General features: G+C 37.4%; 1 protein-coding gene across 3 annotated transcripts; it reads left to right on the forward strand.

The window, feature by feature from the left end:
- Positions 1-27,934, forward strand: TBK1 (TANK binding kinase 1). 3 transcript variants are annotated; one of them, XM_050325353.1, is made up of 21 exons: positions 1-104; positions 4,178-4,298; positions 5,125-5,265; positions 6,063-6,192; positions 6,761-6,942; positions 7,767-7,927; positions 9,803-9,913; positions 11,683-11,862; positions 13,297-13,493; positions 14,731-14,789; positions 15,529-15,620; positions 16,050-16,151; positions 17,931-18,009; positions 18,896-19,017; positions 19,143-19,219; positions 19,565-19,604; positions 21,903-22,004; positions 22,098-22,194; positions 23,442-23,548; positions 23,840-23,911; positions 24,676-27,934. In XM_050325353.1, exons 2-21 carry the CDS (start codon positions 4,212-4,214, stop codon positions 24,725-24,727), a joined length of 2,190 nt encoding a protein of 729 aa, XP_050181310.1. In that variant the 5' UTR covers positions 1-104; positions 4,178-4,211; the 3' UTR covers positions 24,728-27,934. The 3 variants fall into 3 exon arrangements, with proteins under 3 accessions (XP_050181310.1, XP_050181312.1, XP_050181311.1); XM_050325355.1 differs by lacking the exon at positions 1-104 and adding an exon at positions 3,014-3,035; XM_050325354.1 differs by lacking the exon at positions 1-104 and adding an exon at positions 3,150-3,314.
- The last annotated feature ends 37 nt before the right edge of the window (positions 27,935-27,971 follow it).

The raw sequence follows: 27,971 nt of genomic DNA on the forward strand, positions 1-27,971 counted from the left end.
GCGGTGTCTGTGCCGCCCGGGCGGTGCCTCCGCCGCTCCGCCCCCCGCGCCGGCAGGAAGCCGGAAGCGGCCGGGGCGCTGGGCAGGCCGGCGGGAAGCGGCTGGTGCGTAGGGCCGGCGGGCAGGGCAGGGCAGGGCAGGGCAGGGCGGGTCGGGTCAGGTCAGGTGGGATGGCGGTGTCCGTGTCCGTGGAGCGCCGAGCAGAGGTGGGCTGAGCCAGCCGCTTGCTCTCGCCGCCGCCGCGGTGTTACGGAGGGGACGCGGCCGCCGCCGAGCGCGGTGGTTTCGGTTTCCCGGGGCGGCGGCGGGGCCTCGCCGGGGGCTGGCGGCTCCCGGAACGGGTCACGGGCGGCAGCGGCGGGCCCGGCCCTGCAGCCCGGGAGGGACGAGGCGCGGCCGGCCTGTCGGCGTGCCCAGGGCTCGGCCCTTGCCCCGGGGTCGGTGGTTCTCATCCCCGTGGATGTGCTTCGGGAAGTGGCGTCGTCTTTGTGGCTGTAGGAGTTGTTGAAGTTTTACCCTGGGAAGGACTTCCAGCCCTGGGGGTGAGCCCCAGTGCCGTGCCCGTCGTACCCCACGGCCCTGGGAGAGGGGCTGGTGGGTCAGTCGGGCCGAGCTCGTGGCCCTCCGTGGCTTTCCAGGAGCCGCAGTCCCAGACAGGCCGAGTGCTCTTCCCCCGTTACGGACGGGAAATGGCCAAAAGCAGGGATGAGCACCACTGGAGCCAGGCTTGCCGTTGGTTTTATGTGCCTTTGGAAGAATGCGCTGCTTCGTACGGATTCAAGCAGCACGTTGTGTGGCCGAAGGCAGGGTATTTCCATGATTTAGATACCAGCTGTTGCACTGGAAACTCCCCTGAGGAGGTTATAGCTGAAGAAAGCAGGAGCTTCAGGGGAAGAAGATTCTTTTCTAGGCCTTAAGAGAGGGCATGCAGGGAAGTATAAAATCTTCATAGTTACCAGACCGTAAATGCTAACATAACATTTATTTGGAACCTCAGCACCTTGTCTCTTGGCTTTGGTGACATATAAGGTCTTGTCTGTAAACAGAAAGAGCCTTCACCTTAACTTCATCATCTGTCTCTGCTTGCTGGTGAAACTTGTATGTTGCAGCTGTTAACAGGGGAACTGTACCTGCTTTGTATGCTTATCCTGGGTGTGCCTGAGGTACAGCAAACTTTTTCTTATTAATCACAAGAAGTCAGTACTCCTGCTTCTGGACTTAAAAAAAAACACACACATAAGCAATTCAGATGTTTTCTATTCCAGTCCCCTCTGCTGATAAGTTAAAAAGTAGTAGCATGACCAGAAGCAGAAAAATATTCAATAAAAAACACCCCAAAAGCAGTCCCTAAGCCCTTGAAATGCTAGTGAGTCATGGGGGACATTAAATCAAACTTCTGGAAGGAGAGACTTCTTTAGATATATATGAGGAACTTTTGACTCATCTAATCACAGAGTTAATGACCATAAGTGAGATGTGAAGAAATGGAAAGCTCAGCATTAAGTCTCATGACAGGACCAATCATACAGTTAGAGCTAATTTTTTTTTTAGTAAGAAGCTCTAGGAAGATATAAAGAAAAAAGTTGCCATGCTAAGGTGTTTAGCAAAGATCAGTTATGAATCTGTCAGAGAACAGAAAGCTATTAAATCGAAGGAGGATTTAACATTAAGATTTAACATTAATCTAACATTAGGAAAGTTATTCAATCAAATTATTATAATTTCAAGATTAAATCTGAATGAGACTTCATGCCTTAAAAGTGAAGACTCTGCCAAAAAGAATGTAGACTTTGTTATTAATATAAAAATACTATTTTGACAAGACAAATACAACACTGATTTTGTTTTGCTGCTATATATGTACCCTGGGATTAATATTGGCATATTTATATCTGTAGTTTTAAGAGTGAAAAAGCCTAGACCTTGAGAATCCATTAAAACCTTGCTGGTTTGGGTTTTTCTTAATATCCACTGAAAGTTATTGAGGCTCATCTGTTGCAGACTTGTCTTTTTGTTTGGTTTTTTTTTTCACACATTGACCTTCATGCAAATTTAATTAGTAAGAAGGTAAAGAGATCTAGTGCGTAAGCTACCTCATTTTTATCACTGTGGGAAACTTAATAACTCAGTCTCCTAATAGGCTGCTACATTTTTTTTGTATTTGAATAGACATTGGTGAAAAAATTCTCCACACCTTGTCTGTTTAGAAAGGATTAGTTATGTTTCTCTGTCTTGGTATGAGTCTAATGCATGTTGCTTTGAAGTAGATGACAAAATACAGGTTTACTGGTAAAGTGCAAACTGGCTTGTTTCAAGCAGGGTTTTAATTATGAAGATTTTCTTTTTAATTTGAAGATTTTACAAATTGTTTACAGAGCAGGCTATGCGTTATTTCTTTGCATCACCTCTTCCTTACTTTTTATGTCTGCATCATAGATAGTTCTTTGGCATCTACAGTAATTGCCAGCTGGGAGAAGTTATCTTATTCTATTATTACAAATTGTCTTGCCAGAGTTAACCAGGAATTGTAAGGGTTTGGGGTGTGGGGGTGGTGTGGAGGTTTTCTGGTTCAGATTTGACATGAAACCTTTCATCCCTTCTAGAGGCATTGAGAACTTTATCTAGATTTTACATGTGGTGTTGCTGCATGACTGGATTTATTTTAGAGTAATGTCAGGGCTTTGCATGGTGTTATTGCATTCTGTAGGGCAGGTCATTGCCTGGATATCCTGCGACTGCTTTGGAAGAAGCTTTGCATCTCCCATGGGCAAATAGCTAAATGAAAGTATGAAATCTGCAGTTGGTACGAGTGGAGAAATGTGTTCAAAGTCATGGGAATATACAGCGCAGCGTGGGTGGGATCAGGAACGGTGCAGAGGTGGGTGCTCCAGCCACCTGCTGGAGCAGGATGGGCCAGCGGTGCTGTGGTGGCTCCTGTGCGGCTTTCTCCGCACTGCTGCGGTGCACACTGTGAGGCTTCTGGCGCTGTCACCTTATGCACCAGGGAGCTCTCAGAAAGTGCCAGCCGCCTTCCGGTAAGAAACCTGCACAGGAAATTGTCGTAGCTCTTCCTCAGTAGTTACGGGAAAGGCTTCTTTGTTTGATTATCAGTAGCAGTTTCCTGTCCATTAACACAGGCACAGGCAGTGTCCCTGGCCAAGCTGAGGAAAGACTACTGCTGTAGGACCGACCATTCCCTGGTCCAGTTGCCATTTTGCTCATGAGATTCTTTAGATTTGGGAAGCTGCATCTTTGATTTTAGAGCCATATGATAGATTTAATGGCAAAATCAGTGCTTTAATTAAACGAAAAAGGTAAGGGTATTCACCTGCATCTCCTGCTGTTATGACAAGTGGGAAAATCTGGCAGTTCTAATGTTTTGTTTTGTTTCAGTAATTTTAATTTAATGGAAGTGTTTTTTCCTCTTTCTTTTGAATCTGTGAAGACTTGAGTATCTGACAGTTTACATTTCAGGAAAGGTTAGGGAAACTAGGCTGTCTGTCTAGAAATGATGTGACTGTCTAATGTGAAATTTTAGAAACGAGAAAATTGTTCCTTAATTATTTGCAGTAGTAACTGGTGATTCTAGCAAGTAGCTGAAAATATTTGTGTCAATTGTGACTTTTATCTAGCTCATGTTAAAATAGCTATTTGTGAGTAGTTAGTCAAGTTCCTTTACAGTTGTACTGAAATGCAACTTCCAGAGCCAAAGGGATTTAAAAGATCTCTATACATATCTGCTATATCCATTCTTTGGCATATGGACAGAATAATGGAATTCAATTACAGGTCTTGATTATCTTTAGAACACCTTGTGCACTTTTTTTTTACCGTTTTCTGTAGTTTTTGTTACTTTTATAATTTAAACTTTACTGTATACAAGAGTAAAGGGATTATAAAGCTTTCACTTTTCCAGTTGATTTTTTCAAACAAAGTTGGGGGAGTACAGATCTTAAATGCAGCGAGGTGTTGCATCTATGGCATTAGTTTGGATTGTTGGGCTTGGTTTTGTTGCCACGTTTCACCTCTTACTCCTTTACTTGGTTGTTCTTAATTCTGCGTGTCTTTGCAGTTGTGGTTGGGGACTGGGTTTTTATTTTTCCTTCTGATTAAAATAAGTCCCTTTCATGTATTTTGCTAAATTGTAATTCAGTATATTGAATGCTTTGTTTTTAAGGTGAAAAAGAAAACTGTCTAATCAAAGAGCAGAGATGCAGAGCACTTCAAATTACCTCTGGCTGTTGTCTGACGTTCTAGGACAGGGAGCTACTGCAAATGTTTTCCGAGGGCGACAGAAGGTTTGTGAGGAATTACTAACCTAAGTAACATGTAAACTTTGATTTTTTATTTTGTGTGTGAGTAGCTTCATAAAATCAACAAAAAAGTTTAAGATTTAGTCCTAAAGCAGATCTATCTGTCTAATTATTCATACACAGTTTTTAATTTTTAATATTCATCTATTGAATTAGAGTTCTGTCATCATTTCTGAGGATTTGTTTTTAATATTGAATTATTTATCCTTGTCCTAAATACTACTGTTACTAATTCTTCATATTATTATGTGGGTTCGAACTGCTTCTCGATTTTGCTTGAGTGGTACGTAGTGCTTGAAACTGCCTATTTTGAAGAAGCAAAATACTAGTTTATCAGTATAAACAGAACAGTAAAGGAAAAGAGAACAACATTCAGCTACTGGAAGTTGTCTCTCAACTTAAGCAAGCCATCATCCTCAACTGTAGTATGTGCTTGCCTCTTATTGATTTGTCCAAATAACTTACCTCTTGCTGAAAAAATATTTTTCGGGTAATTTTATGGGTAATTCTGAAATGCATAGCCTTTCTTATGCTAACTGTTCTTTTTTTAAAAGCACTTAGATTTTTTGAGCTAATGAGTTTCCATTCTGCTAGTCAGTTTGCTTCTAGTCTATGTTAAACTAAACCAATGTATATGTAATTTTTTTAGTAGAATCTTAATTTTCACCTTCAAACAAAATAATATTTTGAAATATTTCTAATCTGGTTATGCTCATATGCACAACAGATCTCAAAGCGCTTGGATAATGTCTATGTGTACATTTACAATCTTTTGCTTCTGTTTGATGAGTTGTTTGTTTGTTTTGAACAGAAAACTGGGGATTTATATGCTGTCAAAGTATTTAACAGTATAAGTTTCCTTCGTCCTGTGGATGTTCAGATGCGAGAGTTTGAAGTACTGAAGAAACTAAATCATAAGAACATCGTTAAATTATTTGCCATCGAAGAAGAGGTAATGAACTGTTGTGGTTGTGATCTGAGGTGCATGGAAATAACTGCGGTAACTCTTTGTTTTACCCTTAACTGTAGGGCAAATAGCTAAATTTTTAAAGAATGGTAACACACATGACGATTTAAGTACTCCAACCCAACCACCACTATTTTCTTCTTTTCTTTGTTTTTTGCTGTTGTTGCTGTTGCAAAAAATACACTTGCTTTCCGTTGGCAAAACACCTTCAGTGTTTACGTACAGGTTATGATTCTTCATCTCGAGAAGCCACTGTCCTAAGCTTTATCTTGAATTAGGATTTTTAAACTATATAAACCTATGAATATTTGATACATAGTGATACTTAAAGGTGTTTCAGTAATCTTGGCAATTTTACGCTTTTGCTTTGCAACCAACTAGAACAATGGCATAGGACGTGTAAAACTGTATAATAGTATAAATTGCAGTAGCTGACCTGAAACTGAGATGCTGAGAGTAGTAAAGAGTAAAGAAGGACAAATGGTTCTCTCAGCTTTTCTGGTGTGTAGTTTTTCATTTGTCCACCTATCAGTACTGCTGTCAACCTGCTAAGTCCTAGAACTTGAGACTTTCTTAGTTTTTTCCCCTCTCCAAGGTGGAACACATGAAACAATATAAAAATCCACCTGCACTTCTTTTGAGGATGATCACCAGAATGAGATTTATGATATAGCTACAGACTTTATTTTCTTTTTTGAAAGTAAAATCTTGTGGTTATATGTAATTTCTAATGTTGGTGTCGCAGTAGTCAGAGACTTAATATTTTTTTAATTTTTTTCCAGACAACGACTAGACACAAAGTACTAGTTATGGAATTTTGTCCATGTGGGAGTTTGTACACAGTTTTAGAGGAACCATCTAATGCCTTTGGTTTGCCAGAGTCTGAGTTCTTGATTGTTTTGAGAGATGTGGGTATGTACACTTTGCTCTTTAGCCTAATTTTTTGACTGAAACAAACTCATACTTGTTTTTTGAAACAGCAAGAGACAAATTTACGAAACTGTCAACTAATTGAACAAATTAATATGGTCATATGGAATCACATCTTTTATTTTTGTCTATGTTGTATAGGTAGCTGCATTAAGAAGCCATTTCTGTTTAAAGCATTAATATAATTCTTTTTTCTTTCTTTGTTTCAAGATTATTTTTCACACTTTGAACTGACTTCTAGTGATAATTAATTTCAGAAGAGTAAATTAAAAATATAATTTAGTTTACCTGTGTTTACCTCTTACAAAACCTTCCTCTATTACTTTATGGGAAAGATATTACTGAGAGCAAGAAATACTGTAATTTAGATGTTTGAAGGGGAAAAAAAAAAGCAATCTCTAGTCACGGTCTTTTTGTTAATTGAGTGTCCCTTCTCATTTCTATTTCCCAAAGAGAACTTGTGTGTCTTCCTAGCATCAGTTACAGTTCAGTGTTTGCACAGTCAGTCTCAAAATGTGTACATGAACTCTGTATTTTTTTTTAATTGAAGTGGCTGGAATGAATCATCTCCGTGAGAATGGAATAGTGCACCGTGACATCAAACCAGGCAATATAATGCGTGTTATAGGTGAAGATGGTCAGTCTGTTTATAAACTTACAGACTTTGGAGCTGCAAGAGAACTTGAAGATGATGAACAATTTGTTTCTCTCTATGGCACAGAAGAGTATTTAGTAAGCCATATGATTTCATTTTCTCTTGAAGAAATGTTTGAAGTCTGGGGCCCTTTGTGATTAGAGTTGAAAAGTGAAGGTCACACTGTTGGGAATTAGTGTTTAAACCTTTGTATTATAATTTTTTTCTATAACTTTCTGCTGGACTTCTTCACCTTGAGTCATGCCATCTTCTACTACTCTGAATATGTTTGCCTTGAAATAATTTCCAGGTCCAACTTCAACTGTTGCTTTGTGTGAAAGGAGGAACAACAATATTCTAGTTATGAGCGTATTTGCCTTTATCTCTGTAGATATTTTTTAGTTTGTGGTTCTAGTACTTGGGTGATGTTAGGCGTAGTGAAGATTCACTTGATGCCTTAGTTAACCAAAGAGGGGCAGGCAGAGAAGTGTAAGTACCTTAGACCGTGTTTTCTTCCTGCCATATTTTCCCACATATGCATTGTAACGGAAAGTCTCCTCTGCTATGGATCTTTTTTCAGTTTGATTTCGGTTGTTCCAATATCATTTAGAGGAACACTGACTTTCTCCTCTTTTTAGTGCTGTTTTATACTAGTAGTCACTGTTTAGCTGAACTTTAAAATATTGTTTGCAAACTTTTGAATAAAAGTGACTGTCATACCTAGAACGCTCTAGTGATAATCTCTCAGAATAGCTTAAGCAAATTCTGTGATGCATGCTAACTTTGCTTTTTGATTAAAGATCTGAAAGTTTAGAATGACAGATTATCCTGCTGTGAAAAGATAGATTGGGAGTTTCTTCTTGATACTGTTCATAAAGCAGTTCTAACTTCTTTTTTATTTTTTTTTTTCTTTTGTCTTTAGCATCCTGATATGTATGAGCGAGCAGTCTTGAGAAAAGAGCACCAGAAAAAGTATGGAGCAACAGTTGACCTGTGGAGCATAGGGGTGACCTTTTACCATGCTGCAACAGGGAGTTTACCTTTCCGACCTTTTGAAGGACCTCGTAGAAACAAGGAAGTGATGTAGGTAATTTAGAAGGAGAATTTTATCTGTTGGTAAATTAAATCAGTCTGTGAAATGCTTTTTAGCAATAAATCCTACACACATATAGTATTCATTTTTTCTTAATTATTTTCACTGTTTTAATTTTCTTTAAATTTGTGATATAGCCCCAGTAGGTAGCTGAGCACCACACAGCTGTTCGGTCACTCCTCTGTAGTGGAATGGGGAAGAGAATTGGAAAGGTAGAAGTGCAAAAACTAGTGGGTTGAGTTAAAGACAGTTTAATAAGTAAAAAAACACCACAGCAACCCTTGCCCCTTAAACCCAAAGGAAAATAAAACCAAGAAAAACAAGTAATGCAAAAAAACCCCAGTTCCTCACAAGCAGCCAACTGATGCCCAGTCAGTCCCTGAACAAATGCTACCCTGGCAAATTCCACCCCCTGGTGTCAGCTTCTGTTGCAGAGCAATATGGTATGGAATATCCCTTGGACTCAGCTGTTCTCCTGTGTCCCCTTCCAGCTTCTTGCCTACCCCCAGTCTGCTTGCTGGTGAGGCAGTAGAAAAGTAGAAGAGGCCTTGGCACTGTGTAAACACTGCTCAGCAATGACTAAAAACATGGCTGTGTTAATAACGCTGTTTTGGTCACAAAGCCAAAACACAGTACCATACACTGCTGTGAAGAAAATTAACTCCATCCCAGCCAGAATCAGTACGAACGTTCTGCTTCAACAAGGATTTTACTGTGTGGCAACTTAAGACCTGAATTAAGTATCAGAGCTCCCCCAAAAGACAGATGTTTTTCCATACATCTTTCCTTTAGCCTGGCACTAGGCTGGTCTGTTGCATATATAATGCAACATGTATATGATGTCTATAACTTGGATATTTGGGCAAAATTATGGTATTTGGAAATTGGCTTTCAGTGCTGCAAATTTTTGTTGTTGTTTAAATGATTGTCTTCCCAGGTAGTCTTGAAATGCATGCACTACCCATGAGACTAACATTTGAGTAGTACAGTTGTGGACTGTGGCTGAAGATAACAGGGATAGCTCCTGAATGAGAAACAGAAGTTGTGTCTATGGCACGATGACTGTATTTGATTCCTATTTCATCTTAGTCTAGTTCTATTTTGTTGTTCTGTGTGTTGCATTTGAAAAATAAAGCAAGGTGGTACTTGGGAGCTCTAACACACCAATAAGATCTCTGTTCTAGTATTCCTTGTAAAGCTGACTCCAGTTTTCTTAGCTGAAGAAATTTCCCATCTTGTGATTTTCCCACAGTTATCCTTGTCATTGCTGCTGCTTGAGACATAAGCAGGGAACATATCTTTTGTATGTACCTTGTCCTCCAAAAAGACAAAGCGCAGCTGAAATGTTCTGTTGTAAAAAGCCTGTTGCTCCTGATTCATCTAATGAGAAGTTTGAGAAATACTGTCCTGTGCAGTACAAATTTAGACAATGCTGAATTGTATCCTGGTTTCTAGATGTTTCTTTATCCCCAAGCCACTTTGTGGTGGCTAAATTTCATCTCTTGCTGTGGAATGTGCTAGAATTTAGTCATGTTAATGTCTAAGTTGTGCTAAATTGACTTTGATTAATTAACATTTATGAAAAATTTAGAATTTTCTTCAGTATGCTGGAAATATCTCCCAAATTCATCCCCAAGCCTGAGGTAGACAAATTTGTTTCTCCAGCATAACTTTGCATTCTTTGCTCTTTCAGCACCGTTCTGTCAGCTTGGAAGCAAAACTTCAGTTACTGCATCATCTACAAATTTAGGCCAACCTGTTGTTTAGATTTATATTATTGCTGGCCCTTGAGGATTAGTTACTAGACCTGTATATGTGTAAGAGGTAGTAGTTGAAGTCTGTATTATTTTTGTAATGTATTGCAGGTATAAAATAATCACTGGAAAACCTTCAGGGGCTATTTCTGGAATACAGAAAGCAGAAAATGGACCAATTGAGTGGAGTTGGGAGATGCCTGTTTCTTGTAGTCTTTCAAAGTAAGTTTGAACTGTTCACAAAATGTTTCAATGCTACTTGAGTGCATTTGTTGAGTTACTTTCTCAGGATTGTGTCTTTGGAACAGGGATCTGATGCACTTTTTGTCTTCAAACTCTTTGGTATATCAGTACAGTGTGATAATAGGTTATCAAGTGCTTTTTCTTCCTATCTGTTCAAATGGTTTTGTGATTGCTAATTTACAAATTGGGACCTGAGAATCTGAAGTGGTATGAGTAGTAGAAATGTTATTGCTATTTTCCCCACCCTCAGGAATGAATATGAAGAATCAATAACTCTGATGGCCCTCCCTTCTTGCAAGAATGTGACTTCAGACATGACAAAGATTAGGCAGTAGGAAGGAAATGATAAGAAAAAAACAGTTCAGAGGCTTACTTTTTGCTAGGAAAAAGTCACATCAGCGTATTTTAACATTTAATATCTTTAAATTTTATCATCCTATTTTTGCTTCATAATATTGTGTTCTTAATATTCAGTAGGAAGAGGCATGGAAGATCTAATTTCAGTATGACTTTTAAAACACCTTCCATAACCCATTTACCTCTTTATCTTCCTGAGATTTCTTCCATTTTTTAAAGTTACTACTCTTTCATGGTAAGGAGGAAAATAAATTGGTCTGTGAACCAACTCTAGAAACAAACTTTTTTGAAAGCCAAATATGTAGTTCCATAAGGGATGTAAGAGTCAAAGTCTGTTTTTTATCAATTCGTTAGTTTACATTGTACAGAACTTGTAATTTATATGTATTTTTCATGATACTGTTCAGTTGTTTTCTCTGTTTATTCCATATAATTGAATTGCTTGAAATAATAAAAGAAAGTAGATTTTTTCATTAAACATCTGTTCACACTGATATTTTTAAGTAACATTTAAACAGCATTTACTGTTATAAGTTTAGTACTAAAGTGAGTTTGAACACAGCATCCTCTGACCTCTAAAGGGGCTGTCAGTGTGCTTGTAAGCCGCTGGAGCTTGCTTCAAAAAGTTACCAGTTTTACTTCTGGATTCAATTTGATATGTACATAATGTTAGAACTTAGGGGAAGTTGTTCATGGTAACACTGGAGTAGGATGAATAAAGTTCCTTGGAATTCAGGTACTCAAAGTAGAAATGCAAGAAATTTAAACTGACCTTTCTCTTAGAATAGGAACGACTGTAAGGCAATAGTTGCTCATTTTTCTTTGCAGCATGCTGCATGTGTGGAGTACTTACTTAGCCCTGTCTCAATCAGGATGAATTCTTAGTGTTGACAATTTAAATAATGAGTCTTCACTAACCCAGCTGATTTTGACTGAAAACAATATAGTGTGCTCACACAAGTAGCTCTGCCAGCAAACCATAAATGGCAGTAGCTTCCTTCAAAGTGATACACTGTGGTAAGTGCACATGTGGGGTGAGCTGGGTAAAAGGCTACAGCAGTGGTAAAAGGTGACCTCGGCTCTGCAATCTAGACTTGTTTAGTTGCATGTCATTTTTGCACTTACCTGTGAAATTTGCTAAATACCAAGAAAAAACATGTGATAGTTGAGCTTAAAAAGGAAAGAGATAAAGTGTGTGTAGTAATGAAAAACAATGGACATTACTGCTGAACATTTTGTTGCTCAGTAGCGGGGGGGGGGGAAAGGCACTGGCCTTCAGGCATAAGAGATTTGCATTCATGAGACCAGTCAAATAAAGTATTGCAATTGGTTACAAAGTGAAAAGTTCCAAGTTCATCCAAGTTGTCTTATCTCTACCTGGTGTCCTCTAGGGGTCTGCAAGTTCTCCTCACACCTGTCCTTGCGAATATTCTTGAAGCAGACCAGGAAAAATGCTGGGGATTTGACCAGTTTTTTGCAGAGACAAGTGACATACTGCACCGAATAATAATCCACATATTTTCGTTACAGCAGATGACCTTGCACAAAGTTTATATTCACAACTATAATACGTAAGTGTTCTCTCTCTCTATTTTCATTACTTTACTCTTATTCAGACTAACAGCACTGTGACCTCAGGTCACCAGTGTTACAAATTCAGTAGCCTTTCCTTCACAGTTTATCTGAGAAGTGAAAGGATGCAATTATTCTGTGTAGTCACAGTCCATAGAAGCGTGTTGACCAGAAATAAAAATAATTGAATCAACTGATCTTACACTTGGTCTTACTTAGTGACAGAACACAGACTTAATCCTTGACCTGTTAGCAATGTGTTTGTTTTCACAATGGAGACCAGTTCATCCCGCATTTGTATATATTACTTGTCTACAAAGTAATTTTCTAGAGACTGTGTTCAGGTCTCGCTTTTCTTATCTTGTTCCCAAGAACACAAAAGGCACACGTCATCTCTGATGTAAAACTCTCACAGGGGTTCTGAAATGGTAATTGGTACAGTTTAGGATCTTTAGTTATATGGGGTTCACTTTATGGCCATTAAGTGCTGATGTTAAAAGCTTTTAAGTATGCAAATATAAATACCTTTTCTCTACCTTATTACAGATAATACAGACCATATCATATTCTCTAATAAACAAACACATAGTGTTATTTCATTAAATATATAAATACAGTTTTGGCTTTTTCCAAGTTTTCTGTTTTGTTGTTTGTATTTTGAGAAAGCACATATATTATTTTTATGGAGAAATCTTGCTTGTAGCTCAAGCTGCTCTTTTTACTTTATTTTAAAAATTTATTTTATTATTAATATTTACTTTTATGATTATATATAACCTAGCTGTAGTATTAAGAAGTGGTAGTGTACTACTGCTGCACAGGAGGCAAATTGGTCCTTCCTGTGGTAGGTTTTTGTGGGGGTTTTTTTCCGGGGGAGATGTATAGTGTTACAAATTTTTATACCTTGTATCGATTGATTGCTGGAAGTAGAATTCCACAGTGTCTTTGGTCTTCCTTATCATTTCAGTTTTAGGAAATAATCTGGTTGTCTGGTAGCTTACAGGATGAATTTAATTTTTAAAATTTTTTAACGTGTAAAACACCAGACCTTTCTTTTGGAGAGACCATCTGTCCCCTTTGAAGAAAAGGGTATGCCTGAGAAAACCTAAGTATGCTTCCTTCCCCTCATCTACTGTTGCCTGTTTGTGCTGACCTTCAAACCAGAGCAAGTTTGTTTACACAGACGTGCTTTGGTGGAAAATCAGAGGTAGAAAGGAAGTTTGATATTTTGCAGGAAATAGCATTTATTTTTGTAACAGAGCAACCTTGAGCCTTAATCAGTGTGCTGCTTTTTTTCTAGTTACAAGTCAAATGCTTTATATGTAAAACCAGTTCTTAATTAATCAGAAGTAAAAGCAATTTTTATTTAAACTCAGAATCTGACTTGTTGAACTATAGTGAGTCTAACTACTGCTGAATATATTGTGTTATAGAGCTGCTATATTTCATGAATTGGTCTACAAACAGACAAAAATTCCATCTCAGAATCAAGAACTGATATATGAAGGTCGGCGTTTAATACTAGAGCCTGGCAGATTGGCACAGCACTTCCCCAGAACAACTGAGGAGAATCCTATCTTTGTTGTGAGCAGGGAGCCTGTCAACATTGTTGGATTAATCTATGAAGAAGGTATATGAAAGCAGTTTCCCCTTTCTTATAGCTATCTTTTGTGATAGTTTGAGTTATTTAATTTAATCGGTTTATGTCTGTTATGTCTTAGAAATAGCATTTGAAATTTTTCTTTGTTGATACCTGAAGTTCTAAGAATGTGGTCCAATGTTTTTCAAAACTTCTAAGTATCCAGAACACCTGGAAACACCTACAGAAACAATAGGTGGTTGTAATGTTCCAAGGGCTTTGAACCTGAGCATTTGTGTGTTAAGATGTAGTGGTGCATATTAAGTTCTGATTTTTTTTGAAACATGACACTTAACAATTAGAAAGCAACATTATAGAGGGTAATTCAAAGATGGTTCTTTTGTTCCATTACTCACTAAGTGGAAAATCAAGTTTTGTTTATATTTGTGATGGCTATGGTTAACCTTTCAGTTCCCAGAGAAGGTTTTAATAATTTACATTTGCTCAGAAGATAAGATAATGGCCTAACAGGGAAAAAAAAAGAAATCAAGGTTTTGAATTTCCACTGAGCATCGAGAGGCTTATAGAGGAGCCTATGCCAGAGCCCTTTTTTATATGTGATGAGGCGGAGGATGTGGCTTCAGTTGAGAGATCAGTGTTGCTTTTGTCAATATGTCCTACGTACTGACTGCTCAGGCCAGCTGGCACTCACACAGAGGTGCTGAAGGGTGCAGGTGGGTGAGCTGTTTGTGGAAGGATCAACGGGGCCTTTATATTGTCAGAGCCTTCTGAGATAGTCAATGGGCATGAGAATAAAGGAGATTCAGCTGACAGAGGCTACCAGAGGTTTAAGAAAGCTCTTTGGTGAAGTCCTGCCCTGAAGAGTCTCAGTGAAACTGAGCAGCCTTGAGACAAAAAGAGAATGGTCTCTCATGCAGGCAAACAAAGGGCTGAAGAACAGAACTAAACAGTTGGCTTTCTCAACGGAGAGACATTGCTAGTGGAGACCTGCATGAGATTTGTGCTGTGCAGCATTTTCAAAAGTGAGTCTGGAAAAGGAAATGAAGGTCAATTTGCTGAAGATACCAAGTTATTTAGAGCATTTAAGACAAAGGCTGATTTTGAAGGTGTGCATGAGAACCACACGATATTAAAAGGCAGTGCAGTAACAGATTAGATTAAAATCCATGTAGATACACAAAAACAGTGCATAGGATGGGGAGGGAAAATCTGAACTTTGAAGTCTTATGGAAAATAAAAAATTACAGATACTTGTTTTATATTTCAGTTTTACTTCCAAAAGTACATCAACGTTATGATTTGGATGGGGATGCCAGTATGGCTAAAGTGAGTAATTATGATTTTAGTTTATATACCTGATACTCAGATAATGATACTGAAATGAAAGCTACTCAATTTTCAGATGAATAATGTTAATAAAACTATTTTAATATGCTAAAGAGGATTTGTGATTGACAGAAATATATTTGTTAACAAAGGGTCTAAAAGTATATTAAAGCCTTACTTGGCATACAAAATATGGTTGTATATTTAAAAAAAAACAACAAACAACCAAACCCAAAGTCCAGTCTTCTAAATTCCAACGACTCTGTTATTGCATAATTCAGTGTTAGGGGGAAAGGAGCCTGACACTGTGGAGTCCTGAAGTAGCTAGAAGATTAATAACATCAGCTGTGATGATGCAAAATTTAACATTAGAAAAATAACTTGTCATTTTCTCTCAATAGAGAGGAGTCTCTAGGACTCTGCATAAGGGTGGAATCTCTACTGCCTCTTAGAAATTTTCAGAATCTGTGGGGGACAAGTAGAGCATGTTTCATTCTTTTGATCATTTTTGTAAAACTGCTGAACTGGAAAACTCACTACCATGTTTAGCTCTGCCTTCATAATGAGTGTTTGGTTGTCTTCTGACTAAAGTTTAGGCCAAGTTACGCATTTTAAATCACCATCCTCATTATTGCTCTTTCTTTTATCAATCTGTTTTGCTTTGTTGTGATGTATTGACTTGAAGCAATAGTTAAGAGAATGCCAGATTAGTTCTTATGTTGCTTGTTTTCTCCTTCAGGCTGTGACAGGTATTGTATGTTATGCCTGTAGAGTTGCCAGTTCTTTGCTACTTTACCAGGAGTTGATGCGAAAAGGAATACGATGGCTAATGTAAGCAAATGATTGCATTTCATTATACCTTTTTTTTTTAATTGAGGTATGCCTTTATTATCAAAACACAATTCTGTGATCTCTTTTTATCTTGGAAGTTTTTCCTTACTCCTTGAATATGAATAGGCTTTCTGAATTTTTTCCTTCTTGCAGTTATTAGGAAAGCGAAAATATTTTTTTCCTGAAAATAAAGTTAAGGTCTTTGCAAATTCACTTTCTTCTGTAGATAATTTAAGTTTAACCTTAAGTTTAACATGCAGGGACAATTGAACAACTTGCACAAGGTATCTTTATATGAGGATTATGGTAATGCATTTCTAAGTGAAAGCAATTCCTAGTGGCAGTTATTACTGCAGTATATTGTTCTATTACTGATTGGTAGGATAGCAGTTGAATATTTTGTTATGAACTAATGCTTCACTTTTTTAGTGAAATAATCAAGGATGATTACAATGAAATGGTTCATAAAAAGACAGAGGTTGTCATCAGGCTGGATTTCTGCAGGAGAAACATTGAGAAAGCTGAGAAAATGTGAGTAGAAACACTACACCAAATGCATTGATTTTTTTCATTATCCTTTTTAGTGACAGTAGTATTTCAAGTTATGGTTATTTGCAGGGGGTTTGCATCTAAAAATTAAATTTGAATCAACATGGATTTTCTGATGGCAATGACTTAAGCAGATTTAGTCATATGCTTTTACTTAGAGTATTAATTTTCCTGCTTAACCCAGTAAGAACAAATAATTACTATTAAGTAGTAATTGTGTGTGTCCTTTTTCTCCCTTCTTCTCTGACTCCACTCATTTGCTGTTGTTGACTCTAGAAGCTATAGTAAAGCCCAGACAAAGAATTGAGTAGCTTTCCTTTCCTTTCATTAGTGCTTTTGTCATGGAGTTCGGTTGTGTATGACTTTAAATACTGCCCCTTTCAGCTTTAAAACTGTAGCATTTTCTGCATGGAAGAAGTTTTAATGTTGAAGTATAACATAGAGCAGCTGCAAATAAAACCAAACCCACCCCCCATGCAATTAAAAAAAATATATATATATATATTAACACCCCCAAAAAACAAAGCTGCATTAGGGTATCACTAGATCATGGTGCATGCATGTAGGCATGCCAGAAATAAACTGAACAGGAAATTCTACATCTGTCATTATTTTAAGTGTTGACTATTATTTTTACCTATTTTGGTTAATTCAGATGGAGAGGTCTTTATCACAGAATCTCACTGTTGCCCTTATGGACCCATTCAGGTCCCTATAGCAGAAAGATTTTTAGAGCACTTCCTGTAAAACTGACACAATTTATAACTAGGCAACTAAAGAATTGTCTTTTAGCATAAGAGACCTCCAATTTTTTAAAAGATGAGAGAAGACACTTATTTCTCTTGCCTTTCATGTTGAGGAAGCAAATGTTTTCCATTGGTCAGACTCCTCTGCCCTACCTCTTTCAGTCAGGTCCTGGTTGAAGGAGATGAGATTGCACTGTTCAGTTCTCCCTCCAAGTATCTTTTTTTTTTTTCTCTTCTCACCTTTGTTTCCTCTTCAAATTCCACTCGATGTCCAATTCAGAGTCACATTCTTTTCCACTTTTAAAGAATCCTCACAGTGTTTGTTCAAGTCTTTCCACAAGGCTATGCTTTGAAGTGTGACAATGCCAAGTTTTTATTTGAAAAGGTAAACAAGTATTGAGCAAAGTGTGTGTTTTTGAAAGCAGTTGAACTGGTTGTTACTGTATTTTTAAAAATAAAATGTACCTGAGACTCAACAGGAAAAATATTGTCCTGAATAAGTTGGCACTTAAGCTATGGTCATATGGAAAGCATCAGTATGAACAGATGGTCTTACCATCCCATCCTTTAAACTTTTACTAGCACAGCCTTTCCAGTAAGTTTCCTCAGAAAAGCATTTTGGTGAACAGAAGTATTAGTTTATGTGTCATTGACTACTTTAAATAACTTTAGTTTGGTAATATTTTAAAAATTATTTGATTAAAGAAAATAGTCCTCCACTGCCTGTGAAGTACAAGTAATGAGACTAGACTAAAGAATTCAGGAATGGAAGTTGCAAATTTCTTTTTAGCAGTTCATACATAGGAAAAAAATGCAAGGAATTTCTTTTCAAAACTAAAATATTTCTATTATTAATGGCCACATAACATTGTCAGAGTTTCATGGTTTTGTTTGACAGAGACTGTTTTTTATAGACAAGAAATGGGAGTTATTGTTACAGCCTGGATTCAAAAAATATTTTGAGTGTATTCACTGTTTTTCTGTTTTCTCTAACTATGCTTTTTTTGGTGGTCAGATATGAGAATTTGATGCAGATCAACTTGGAAGCATCAGAAGTGGATGAAATTTCAGAGATACACACAAAACTGTTGCGTGTAAGTACAAAGATTCTGTGTCATTCTGAAAATGGTGTTTCTAAAGAAAAAGCCAAATACGTGATAACACAGGTTTCTGTGAAAAACAGCTCTGAATTTTCAGTGTAATTTCTAGATTGCCCAGTAGTTGTTAAAATGTCCATACTAATGTGAATATCTTTCTGAAAACAGGGTAAAGCCTTTTATATTATCTCAGTGTAGTGAAAATAACTTCCTGAAAATATAGTCTTATTTTCTAAAATACTCAAGTAAAGAATTATAACCTGGAAATATATTTTACTTTGCTGTTATTTTACCATTCCGTAAGAAATTTTTAACTACTTCGTTGGCTTTCTAAAATGTGACATACACAAAGACACATCAGAGCAATCTGATTTGAAATGTGCATGATGTTTCCAGACAAGTAAGGAAAAATTGAAAATAATTTTACACACTGGTGTCCTGGGAGCAGTTATAAAGTTCTCCATTGTAAAAGCAAAAGATGATTAGTGCATTTTTATTTTGAATGTTGTATGAACTGCAGAGAAAGAAAGATATGAATTATGTGCATAGTCAGTATACGAATTCTTAACAAACCAAAAGAACAAGTGTAAAAGTAAATTGGGTATATGAAAGGTTGAAACTTACTGTCGAAAGAGAATAAAATTTAACTAAATTAACAGAAATGCCACCATCAAATATGATTCTTTCTTTAGTAATACCATATTTAATACCATATTTACTTTTAGAAAAACCTCGGCAAATAACTGGACATATTTCTTTAATGGAGATCATTGACATAAATGGTATTGACATAAATAGTATTAATGTGTTCAGTCTCAAGTAATCCTCAAGTAATTTTTCACTTTACCCAGTGGTAAGATTGAACTTTCTTGCTCCTACATAGCTCTCCAGCTCTCAGGGCACAATAGAAACTAGTCTTCAAGATATCAAAACCAAACTCTCTCCTGGTGGTTTACTGGCTGATGGCTGGGCAAATCAGGAAGGCATGCATCCAAAAGACAGAAAGTGAGTACCTATATTTATTATTCTAATATGTGTCGAATTCTACACTGAGTTGTAGTTCATAAAACTCATTAATAGGTACTTGAGTTTATGTGTAAAATCTCATTTTCTTCCTTTTGTCGCTCTAGTCCAGAAAGGCTGCAGGCGCTGCTGTCTTCCATCACAGACATTTATTATCAGTTCAAAAAAGACAAAGCAGAACGAAGTAAGTAACTTATTTGATTCACTTTTAACATAAAATGTAAGGTAAAGGACAGATCAGTCTTTGTTTGACTAGGATGTTTGTGGTAGGTATGGAGAGTTAGCCACAGTGAATATGTCTGCTGGTCTTTCTTTGTGTGATACCATCTTAAAGCCTATGTGAATGAAACACCTCTATTAATAGCATAAATTTCAGTTGGAAGACTGGAGAGGAGAAAAAAAAAAAGTGACCACTTTTACCTATCAGGAGAAGGAAACCGTATAGGAAATGGGTAAACTTAGTTGATTTTGGCATAAATACAGCTAACAGAATTAAACTGCTAATGTCTGTCATCTGCTCTGATTCTAGGGCTTCCCTATAATGAAGAACAAATTCACAAGTTTGACAAGTAAGTTTTGAAGTTACCTTTGGGAAATACCATGATTGCTTTCAGGTCCTTCAGGTGTTCTTGCCAATAACCTCTTCTGCTGATTTTTATTGTAAATTATAACCTCTTTAGGATTGCTTGAGGTGACAGGATGTGATAATGAGGTGCTTTCTGGCTGTGGCGTTTCTTCACTGATAGGGGTTCTAAATGTGAAATACCTGTGAAAATGTGGAAAAAAAACTATCTGGGCATAACTGTTATACAGGAAGTACACTTTTTTTCCTGTTTTTTTTTCAGGGATGAAACAACCCTCAGTAACACTGAAATGACTTTGTAACTAAAGTGGACATAATTTTCTACAGACCAAAAATATAGGGACTAGCTAAATGAAATTCTAGCATGATTTAATCTTCCAGGAAATATAGCTTGCAAAATAAATTTTAATGCAGTTTTCCATGCCTATTTAAAATTGTCACTTTTGAGAAGTGGCGTCATGAAGTGTCTGTGTGTAACCTGGATGTTTAGGCTCCCATTAGGTTCCACTGACTCTACACTGATGCACTTGTCTCAGGATTGATTTGGTTCCTCATATGCAGTTTCCCTATGCCATTTAAGTTGCCCTAAGGTATTTGAGACTGGCAGGTAGGACACAAGTCAAATGGGTAACCTACACCTTTCTGGACAGATGGTCAGAAGCAGGGCAGGGGTATCCTTGCTGGAGAAGAGAGTGTTGCATGGAGACCTCATGGCAGCCTTCCAGTAGCTGAAGGGAGGCCTACAAGGAAGCCAGAAAGGGAGTCTTCATCAGGAACTGTAGTGATAGGACAGGAATAATGGCTTCATATGGAAAGAGGGGAAATTTAGGTTAGATATATTGAAAAAATTCTTTACTGTGAGGGTGGTGAGGCACTGGGACAGGTTGCCCAGAGAAGTTGTGGCTGTCCCATCCCTGGCAGTGTTCCATGACAGGGACGTTGGAACTAGGTGATCTTTATAGTCCCTTCCAACTCAAGCCATTCTATGATTCTATCTCAAACTGTGCTAGATGCTTATGTATAACTAATTAAATTATTCGTCTAGCAGCTGATCAGTTGAGTGGTTCCCTAGACTTTTCTGAGTGCTGTATGAATTTAGATACCACTTCTGTAATTCTCTAAAATGTCTTGCTCTTGCTACCATGAGTGTGGCTTTACTGATGACTACAGATAGAAAGCTGCTATGCAGAGGGCACTGTTTTCTCACAAGCATGCCCTTGATTTTCCCATAGTAAAAGCTAAATTGGATAACTGGAAACAGAAGAGAGATTTTTCTTCTACTCAAACCATGTCCTTGCATTAGTATGTGAATAACTTCAAATAAATAGGCTTCATTTTCATGGGTTTGAATACTGGTATATTTTCTACCACACGTGTCTCCTTGAGATTGTTCAGGTTTATTTGAGATCCTAAGTATGTCTTATTTTACTTGATTCACCTCAGAGAGAAATGGCAGTAGTTTTTGTTAAGGGCTGTGTGCTATTAGCAGCAGGGGCTGGCCTTTGTAATATTTACCTCTAGGCAAACAAGTGAGCAGCACTCACTCTGAATTTTTTTTTCTGGTTGAATGATAGGTATGCATTCCTGATAACAGTCCTGCAACACTCTATCGAGAATTTAATTAACCAGTAGCTATGATGCAAGACTTAGTGAAATACTAGAAGCAAGTGTTTGATTGTAGTGTTCCAGTATCCCTTAGTTTCACTTACTGGTTCAATGCATGGCATAGCAAGGCAGTTATGCTGAGATTACTGTCTGCTGCACTAGCCAGAACTGGGTTTTGTTTTGCTCTCCTGTCCTCTTCTGCTTGTTTTTTTTCTCTTGTCATAAATTTAGACTGAAACAAAGCTCCTGTTCTTTTTCTTGCATGTATGTTACTCTGTGCAAAGGATTATTCATATATACTGGAAACTCCAAGTATCTGCAGTAGGCAAATAAGAAATGATGAGGATTTCTGTCCTTTCTATTTAGAATCCCTTTTCCTTAAATATACCAGCTCAGCTAAATACTGATTCAAAGAAGACACTTGACCATTTGTTCTTAACAAATAATTGCAACTAAATGCTTCAAATAATTTTATTTTTCTCCCTGTTAGGGAATGTTTTTGAGACATAAACTGTCAGTTCCTGTAGAATGTTGAGTTCTCACACATTACCACAGGATGAAAAAAGGTGGCTGAACAGATTTTTAGTTCACAAACCTCTTTTCCAAATTTCAGAAAGTAAGTTAGAAGAGCGGGTTCTGAACGCAGTACAACACTGTTTCGGTTGTTTCTGTGTTGCAGGCAGAAGCTGTATTTGCATGCTACGAAAGCCATAGCTCTTTTCAAAGATGAATGTGTCAGCAAGTATGATATATTTTTGGACAAAGCTGAGGACTGGACAAGGCAAGCTATTTATTGATTTCTTTAGTAGTTGGTGATATTCACTGTACCACTTTTATATAGGCAGTTCTTTAAAGCAAACTTTTTTTCTTTTAGGAAAATGCTTCACACAAGGAAACAGTTACTGGCCCTCACCAACCAATGTTTTGGTATTGAAGAAGAGGTTTCCAAATACCAGGACTATATTAATGAGGTAGAATGCTTCAAAGTTATGTGAAGTATTTGCATAGATAAAAGACTTCCACATACTTTAATGTCAATAGTATTGTTTACAGTGAGTCTTATATTATAATATAATAATAATAATAATGGCCAGTCTTCGCGAGCGAAGATCCGGGGAAGGTCTTTCCACCTTCCAGCCTGCGCATTGGATTTTTTAGGTGAGACACAGTGTGCACGGAACTGAGCCCACCCTTTAATCCTAAGGTTCATCTGCCGGGGCCAAGCGGGCTTGGACGGTGGCAGTGAGGTCCTTAGGACGTAGGTGGGTTGCCTTTAAGGGCTAACGAGCCCCACCTACCCGGGAGTGGCCCTGACCGGGAATCGAACCCGGGTCTCCGCGGTGACAGCGCGGTGCCTTTCCATTAGACCACCAGGGGCTCCTACAATTAATTAATTATTAATTATATTAATATAATTATATTAATTATATTAATGCAGTTGTATTAAAATACATGGCTCCATGGATGCCGTATGTGGTCTGTAGTAGCTTCATTGCTGATGTCAGAGTGGACTAGAGAGTGCTGTTATTTTTTGAATCATGACAATTTTGGAGTTTGGGGAGGGATTGGATTTGCAGGGGGGGAGGCATTTGGCAGGGTTTGTGGTTTTTTTGGTGATTTGATGTTGGGTTTTTTTGTCATGTTGGCATTTCTCCCCCAAAAAATGTGTGCAAGTGGATGTGGTTTCATTGAGAAATGTTCTGTGCAATTGTTACCATAACATTATTTGAGAACCTAGAGATTATCTTAATACTCTTATGGAGCATAAAACCACTACTTTCATAATTAAGATTTAGGGGATACATGCTAAAGGATATATATTAAACTAATGCTGCTGGTGACATGAAAGAAAATGTTTTATTAAAATTTGAATGTTGACTCTGCAGGATGCAAGCTTAACAGAATTACTTCAAAATTGAGAGAATTAGAGTATTTTCATGTGGTAAAATTATTTTTTAGAGAGGAAAGATAAATGAAAGAAAAGCACTTGATAAGTTTAAAATCAGTTAAGGAATGGTGAAGAGCAGCATTTTACTCTTTATTTGCATTTAAGTAGCACCACCAAAGTCACTGATTAGTCCTATTAGCCACCTTAGTACTGTAATGCTTTTATGAGGTATCATAGCAATGGAGAATTTAAAGAAGGATTTTAAGGTGGGCATCAAGGTATACATAACAACTTATATTGTAACTTAAATTCCATGTTTATTTGTTACAGTTACAAGATGCACTGCCACAGAAAATGTTTGCAGCTTCCAGTGGGATGAAACATACAATAAATACAGTCTATCCAAGCTCAAACACATTAGTGGAAATGACCCTTGGGTAAGAATTTCTTAATGCCATTGATGTAATACTGTATACCTGCTATGCAGGTAAACAGAAAACAAAATAGTTGACTTAGTGATTGCTGTATTAAGATCAAGAATTTTATATTGCACAAGTGGTGGTACAGATTTGCAAGTGAGTAAGGGACAGCACTAGTTTATCTTTTGGTTAATAACCAACTGTTATCTGTCCCTATTTTGTATGTAAAAGCACGTGGTGGTGAGTGATCAGAGCAGGTAACTCTCCATATAAAAACTGTAACCTCTCTTTTGCTTTTGATTACTACAGTATGAAGAAACTAAAGGAGGAAATGGAAGGTGTTGTTAAAGAGCTGGCTGAGAACAATCACATTTTGGAAAGGCAAGCAGTTGTTTTCCCTTTTGGGGCTGATACTAAAACAGGCTTCATTTGGTACATTTTGTAGACCCAGAATTTAACCTAAGGGACAATTCTATAATGTCTTTAACTGTAAATATATTTTGAACTATTGAAATGAGATGTAAAAAAAAAAAAAATTATTCAAAACCTTGGAATATTGCTGTAAAATCATTCTGAAGTAGCCATTTATGTGGCATTTTTGTTTCATATTACTTAGGTTTAACTAATAAAAATATTTGTTGCACAGACAGATCAATCCTGAATTTAAACATAGTACTGTTGCAGCAATCCAGTGATACCTTTTAACTTCTGGCTTTTAGACATTACTTTTAACAACTGTGGAATTACATGAATCTGAATGAATGATTTTGCAGTTTTCAGATTACTTAAATAAAGCCAAGAAGCAAACATTCCTTATAATCCTGAGGGGGGGGTTTATCACATACAAATTGACTTTGCTTTTTTTCTGTGATGATGATAAAATATATAAAAATAACCATCTCCTGAAAACTCCATGGTAAATTGCTGGTAGAGCAGAGTTAACTTCAAGTTGAGTTAGTTATATTTTGTTCCCCACCCCCAGTCCTATACTTTGGACCAAAGCATGCTCTCTTCTTTGCACATACAAAAGTTAGGTACGAATGCCTCTTGGCATATGGCAAGGGAAAGGGTACCCTACTGATGAATTAAAGATTGATTCTATAATCTAGTCAACCACCTAAAAATATACTGGTTTTTTTGTTTAGATTTGGTGCTTTGACTAGGGATGGTGGCCTGCGGAACGTGGACTGTATCTAGCTTTCAGAGGACCGGAAGAGGACTTGTAAATTTTTTCAAAGGGAAAAAAGTACTGTTGGGACAGTTAAAGGCAGATAATAAATCTGTATCCAGGTTTTTTTCCTTCGACAACTGTAATATTAAAAAAAAAATGTAAATATGTATAAGATGTAAATATAAAAGAAATATATATCTTTTCTTGGTCACTTTTAGGATTGAATTTCTTCTGGCAGGGAATTGAACCCCTTGGAGGATTTCTGAGGAAATCCTAAAGGAAAAGGTGTTGTTGATGAAACTGACGTTTGTCTGCTTTGAATATTGCCTTTTTTTCAGAATGCAGTTTGGTCTTCTCTGCAAGAGGACTTGCAGAACTCCATAACACCCTTGTATAAAAGGTGTTTTGGATTTCGTTTAACAACCACTGTTATTTAGGAGTCTAGCTGAATGACTTTGATCATCACAGAACATGATGAATGTCTTAAATGAGATGTTTCTAAGTGAGTGTGAGAATAGGGACTAAAAGCACATAGGACAGAGTGGAAATTCATTTCTCTTTCCATCACATCTAAACTGTTAGTTCACTTCTACTTGAGAAAGAAAACTATTATTTTTTTAAGCTCTCTTCATATTTGGTGCCATGTTACGTGTAATCATTTGACTGCTCTGTATATGGAAGTTTTGCACTCCAGCATGTCTGACTGAATGTCAAAATTCCTTTTTTGGAGTACACCACTTTCAGAATTTCCCTGTAATCTTGGTGCTCACCACAAGAGAAGCGGGTTCTTAAAATAACTTTTTCAGGATATTGTTTGCAGGTATAATTTTAAAAAAAAATATAAAAAATTTATATGAGGAGAATTTGTGGGTAGTCAGACTGGATAGCATCATGCTTCAGTAGTAACTGAATGTTGGAAAAATAAGTTACTGGTCTAGATCTTGAAAAGGGACCATACCCACTGCTGAGTTATGACTGAGTTATCAAACTCAGATGAAAAATTTAGTAAGAGTCTGTATGTATTTTCCAGCATGAGTAGTTAGTACTTTCAGTACTGGGTTGGGTTGCAGAAATGCAGAATGAAATACTCTCCATGCAGTGCTACAGGCTGGGCACAGAGTAGCTGGAGAGTAGCCAGGCAGAAAAGAACCTGGGAGTTTGGATTAACAGGAAGCTGAACGTGAGCCAGCAGGGTGCCCAGGTGGCCAAGAAGGCCAATGGCATCCTGGCCTGGATCAGGAACAGTGTGTCCAGCAGGAGCAGGGAAGTGATCCTTCCCCTGTACTCAGCGCTGGTGAGGCCACACCTGGAGTACTGTGTCCAGTTCTGGGCCCCTCAGTTCAGGAAGGATATTGAGGTGCTGGAACAGGTCCAGACAGAGAAAAGCAATGAGGCTGGTGGAGGGACTTGAACACAAGCCCTATGAGGAGAGGCTGAGGGAGCTGGGTTTGTTTAGTTTGGAGGAGGCTCAGGGGTGACCTCATCACTCTCTACAACTCCCTGAGAGGAGGTTGTAGCCAGATGGGGGTCGGTCTCTTCTCCCAGGCAACCAGCAGTAGGACAAGAGGGCATGGTCTTAAGCTGTGCCAGGGGAGGTTTAGGTTGGACATTAGGAAGAAATCTTTACAAAGAAGGTAATCAGGCATTGGAATGGGCTGCCTAGGGAGGTGGTGGATTCTCTGTCCCTGGAGGTTTTTAACATGAGACTGGATGTGCCACTTTGTGCCATAGTCTAGTAACCGCTGTGGTATTGGATTGAGTTGGATTTGATGATCTCAGAGGTCTTTTCCAACCTGGTTGATTCTATGATTCTGTGATTCTGCTTCCAAATATGTAGGGGGGTAAAAAGAGAAGAGGAAAACAAGCAAAATCTCAGAAAGCATCCCTTTGTTTTGATGTTACAAGTGTACTTACTTGTTTCAGATGAAGAACATGCAAATACTGCAGGACTCATTCATTCCTTTTGGAAACCTGGCCATGAGTGCTCCCTGGTGTCCAATAGTACTTCTCTTTGGTACATTACATCTGTAAGAAGAGCTGGACCAAATATATTTAGAATTTTCTGTAATTAATGGTGAAACAGGTATAAACTAAACACATTGACCTGTGATAGCATTTGATATTTTTGTGATGCTTATTCCCTGCATATCTGTCCAGGTCAGAATACAAAACATTTCCATTTAATTTTTTTAAAATATTTTGGTAGAAACTTAACAAAATTTATAATTGAGCATTTCACTGTTAAAAGAAGAAGAAATTCACTGCCTTGATGTCCCAGACCTGCTTGCCAGTGTTCTTGGTGAGAATCAAATATTAAAAGGGAATTCGGACATTTTTATACCCATATGAGCAACTTCTTTCTTTGCAAGCTTTGTCTCCCAAAAAACCTAGCTATGCAAAAGGAGTGCAGCAGTTTGTTACTCATCTGTCCTTGGTTAGCCATGGCATTCTTAATTTTTTGTTCTAAAATACTGGAATCATGTGTAACTGGAATGTTTTAGTGCCTGCTTGTACTTTTGTTCATTCACATCCACAGTCTCACTGAATGTCAGTAAAACACATGAATAAATATTAAAAGAATTGGACTCTCTGTGGATAAATTGTATTTTTTCCAATATTATGTCTGTAATACTTTGTTATTTCGAAGTTCTTAATCCTGAAAGAAATCAAATGTTACTTGGAATATATAATTTTAACTTCTTTATACTGAAGCAGTGTGAAAAAGAAAGTTAATTGTAGTAACAGTATAATCTGTATATTGAAATATGTGCAGCATTCTTTTACACGGATGAAAACGTTTTGTTATATTTTATGTTCATGTTAAACATTGCTGGGTTTAGTGTTGCTGAATATATCAGCAATCTTAATCTTGTTAAAATTTCTTTTTCTAAAGCAATTTTAACTAAGCAGTAGCTAAGGAACTTGAAGTAATCAGTTCATAATTACTGATTACATTATTATGAAGCAAATAATTTTTCAAGTCAAAGCGTAGTGTACAGTATCATCAACTTTTTGCTCAAAGTGTCTTGATGCTATGAGTCATGCTACTGATTTGCCAAAAAAAGTAATGGAAAGTAATATATGGTTCTTCCTCCTGAAGCTGGTTTACTGGTTTGTGGGGGTTTAGCTCAATATATTAATTATCTGTTACTTGAACAAACCTGTCTTCATATGAACTGTGAAAATGCATGAGCAAATGATTTAATGGCATAAATACATCATCAACCACTTACTGTGCAGTGTGTTCTTCTGTCCTTCCATAATTTCACT

Source organism: Myiozetetes cayanensis, unplaced genomic scaffold (genome assembly GCF_022539395.1).
Source record: "Myiozetetes cayanensis isolate MyiCay16 unplaced genomic scaffold, myiCay2020 scf3, whole genome shotgun sequence".
NCBI lineage: Eukaryota > Metazoa > Chordata > Aves > Passeriformes > Tyrannidae > Myiozetetes > Myiozetetes cayanensis.

Excerpts from the sequence above, each read along its gene's own strand:
- TBK1 (XM_050325353.1), top strand. The coding sequence starts at position 4,212 with ATGCAGAGCACTTCAAATTACCTCTGGCTGTTGTCTGACGTTCTAGGA. Across the intron at positions 4,299-5,124 it reads TTTTCCGAGGGCGACAGAAG|AAAACTGGGGATTTATATGC; the intron begins GTTTGTGAGGAA and ends TGTTTTGAACAG. Across the intron at positions 19,018-19,142 it reads ATGCATCCAAAAGACAGAAA|TCCAGAAAGGCTGCAGGCGC; the intron begins GTGAGTACCTAT and ends TTGTCGCTCTAG.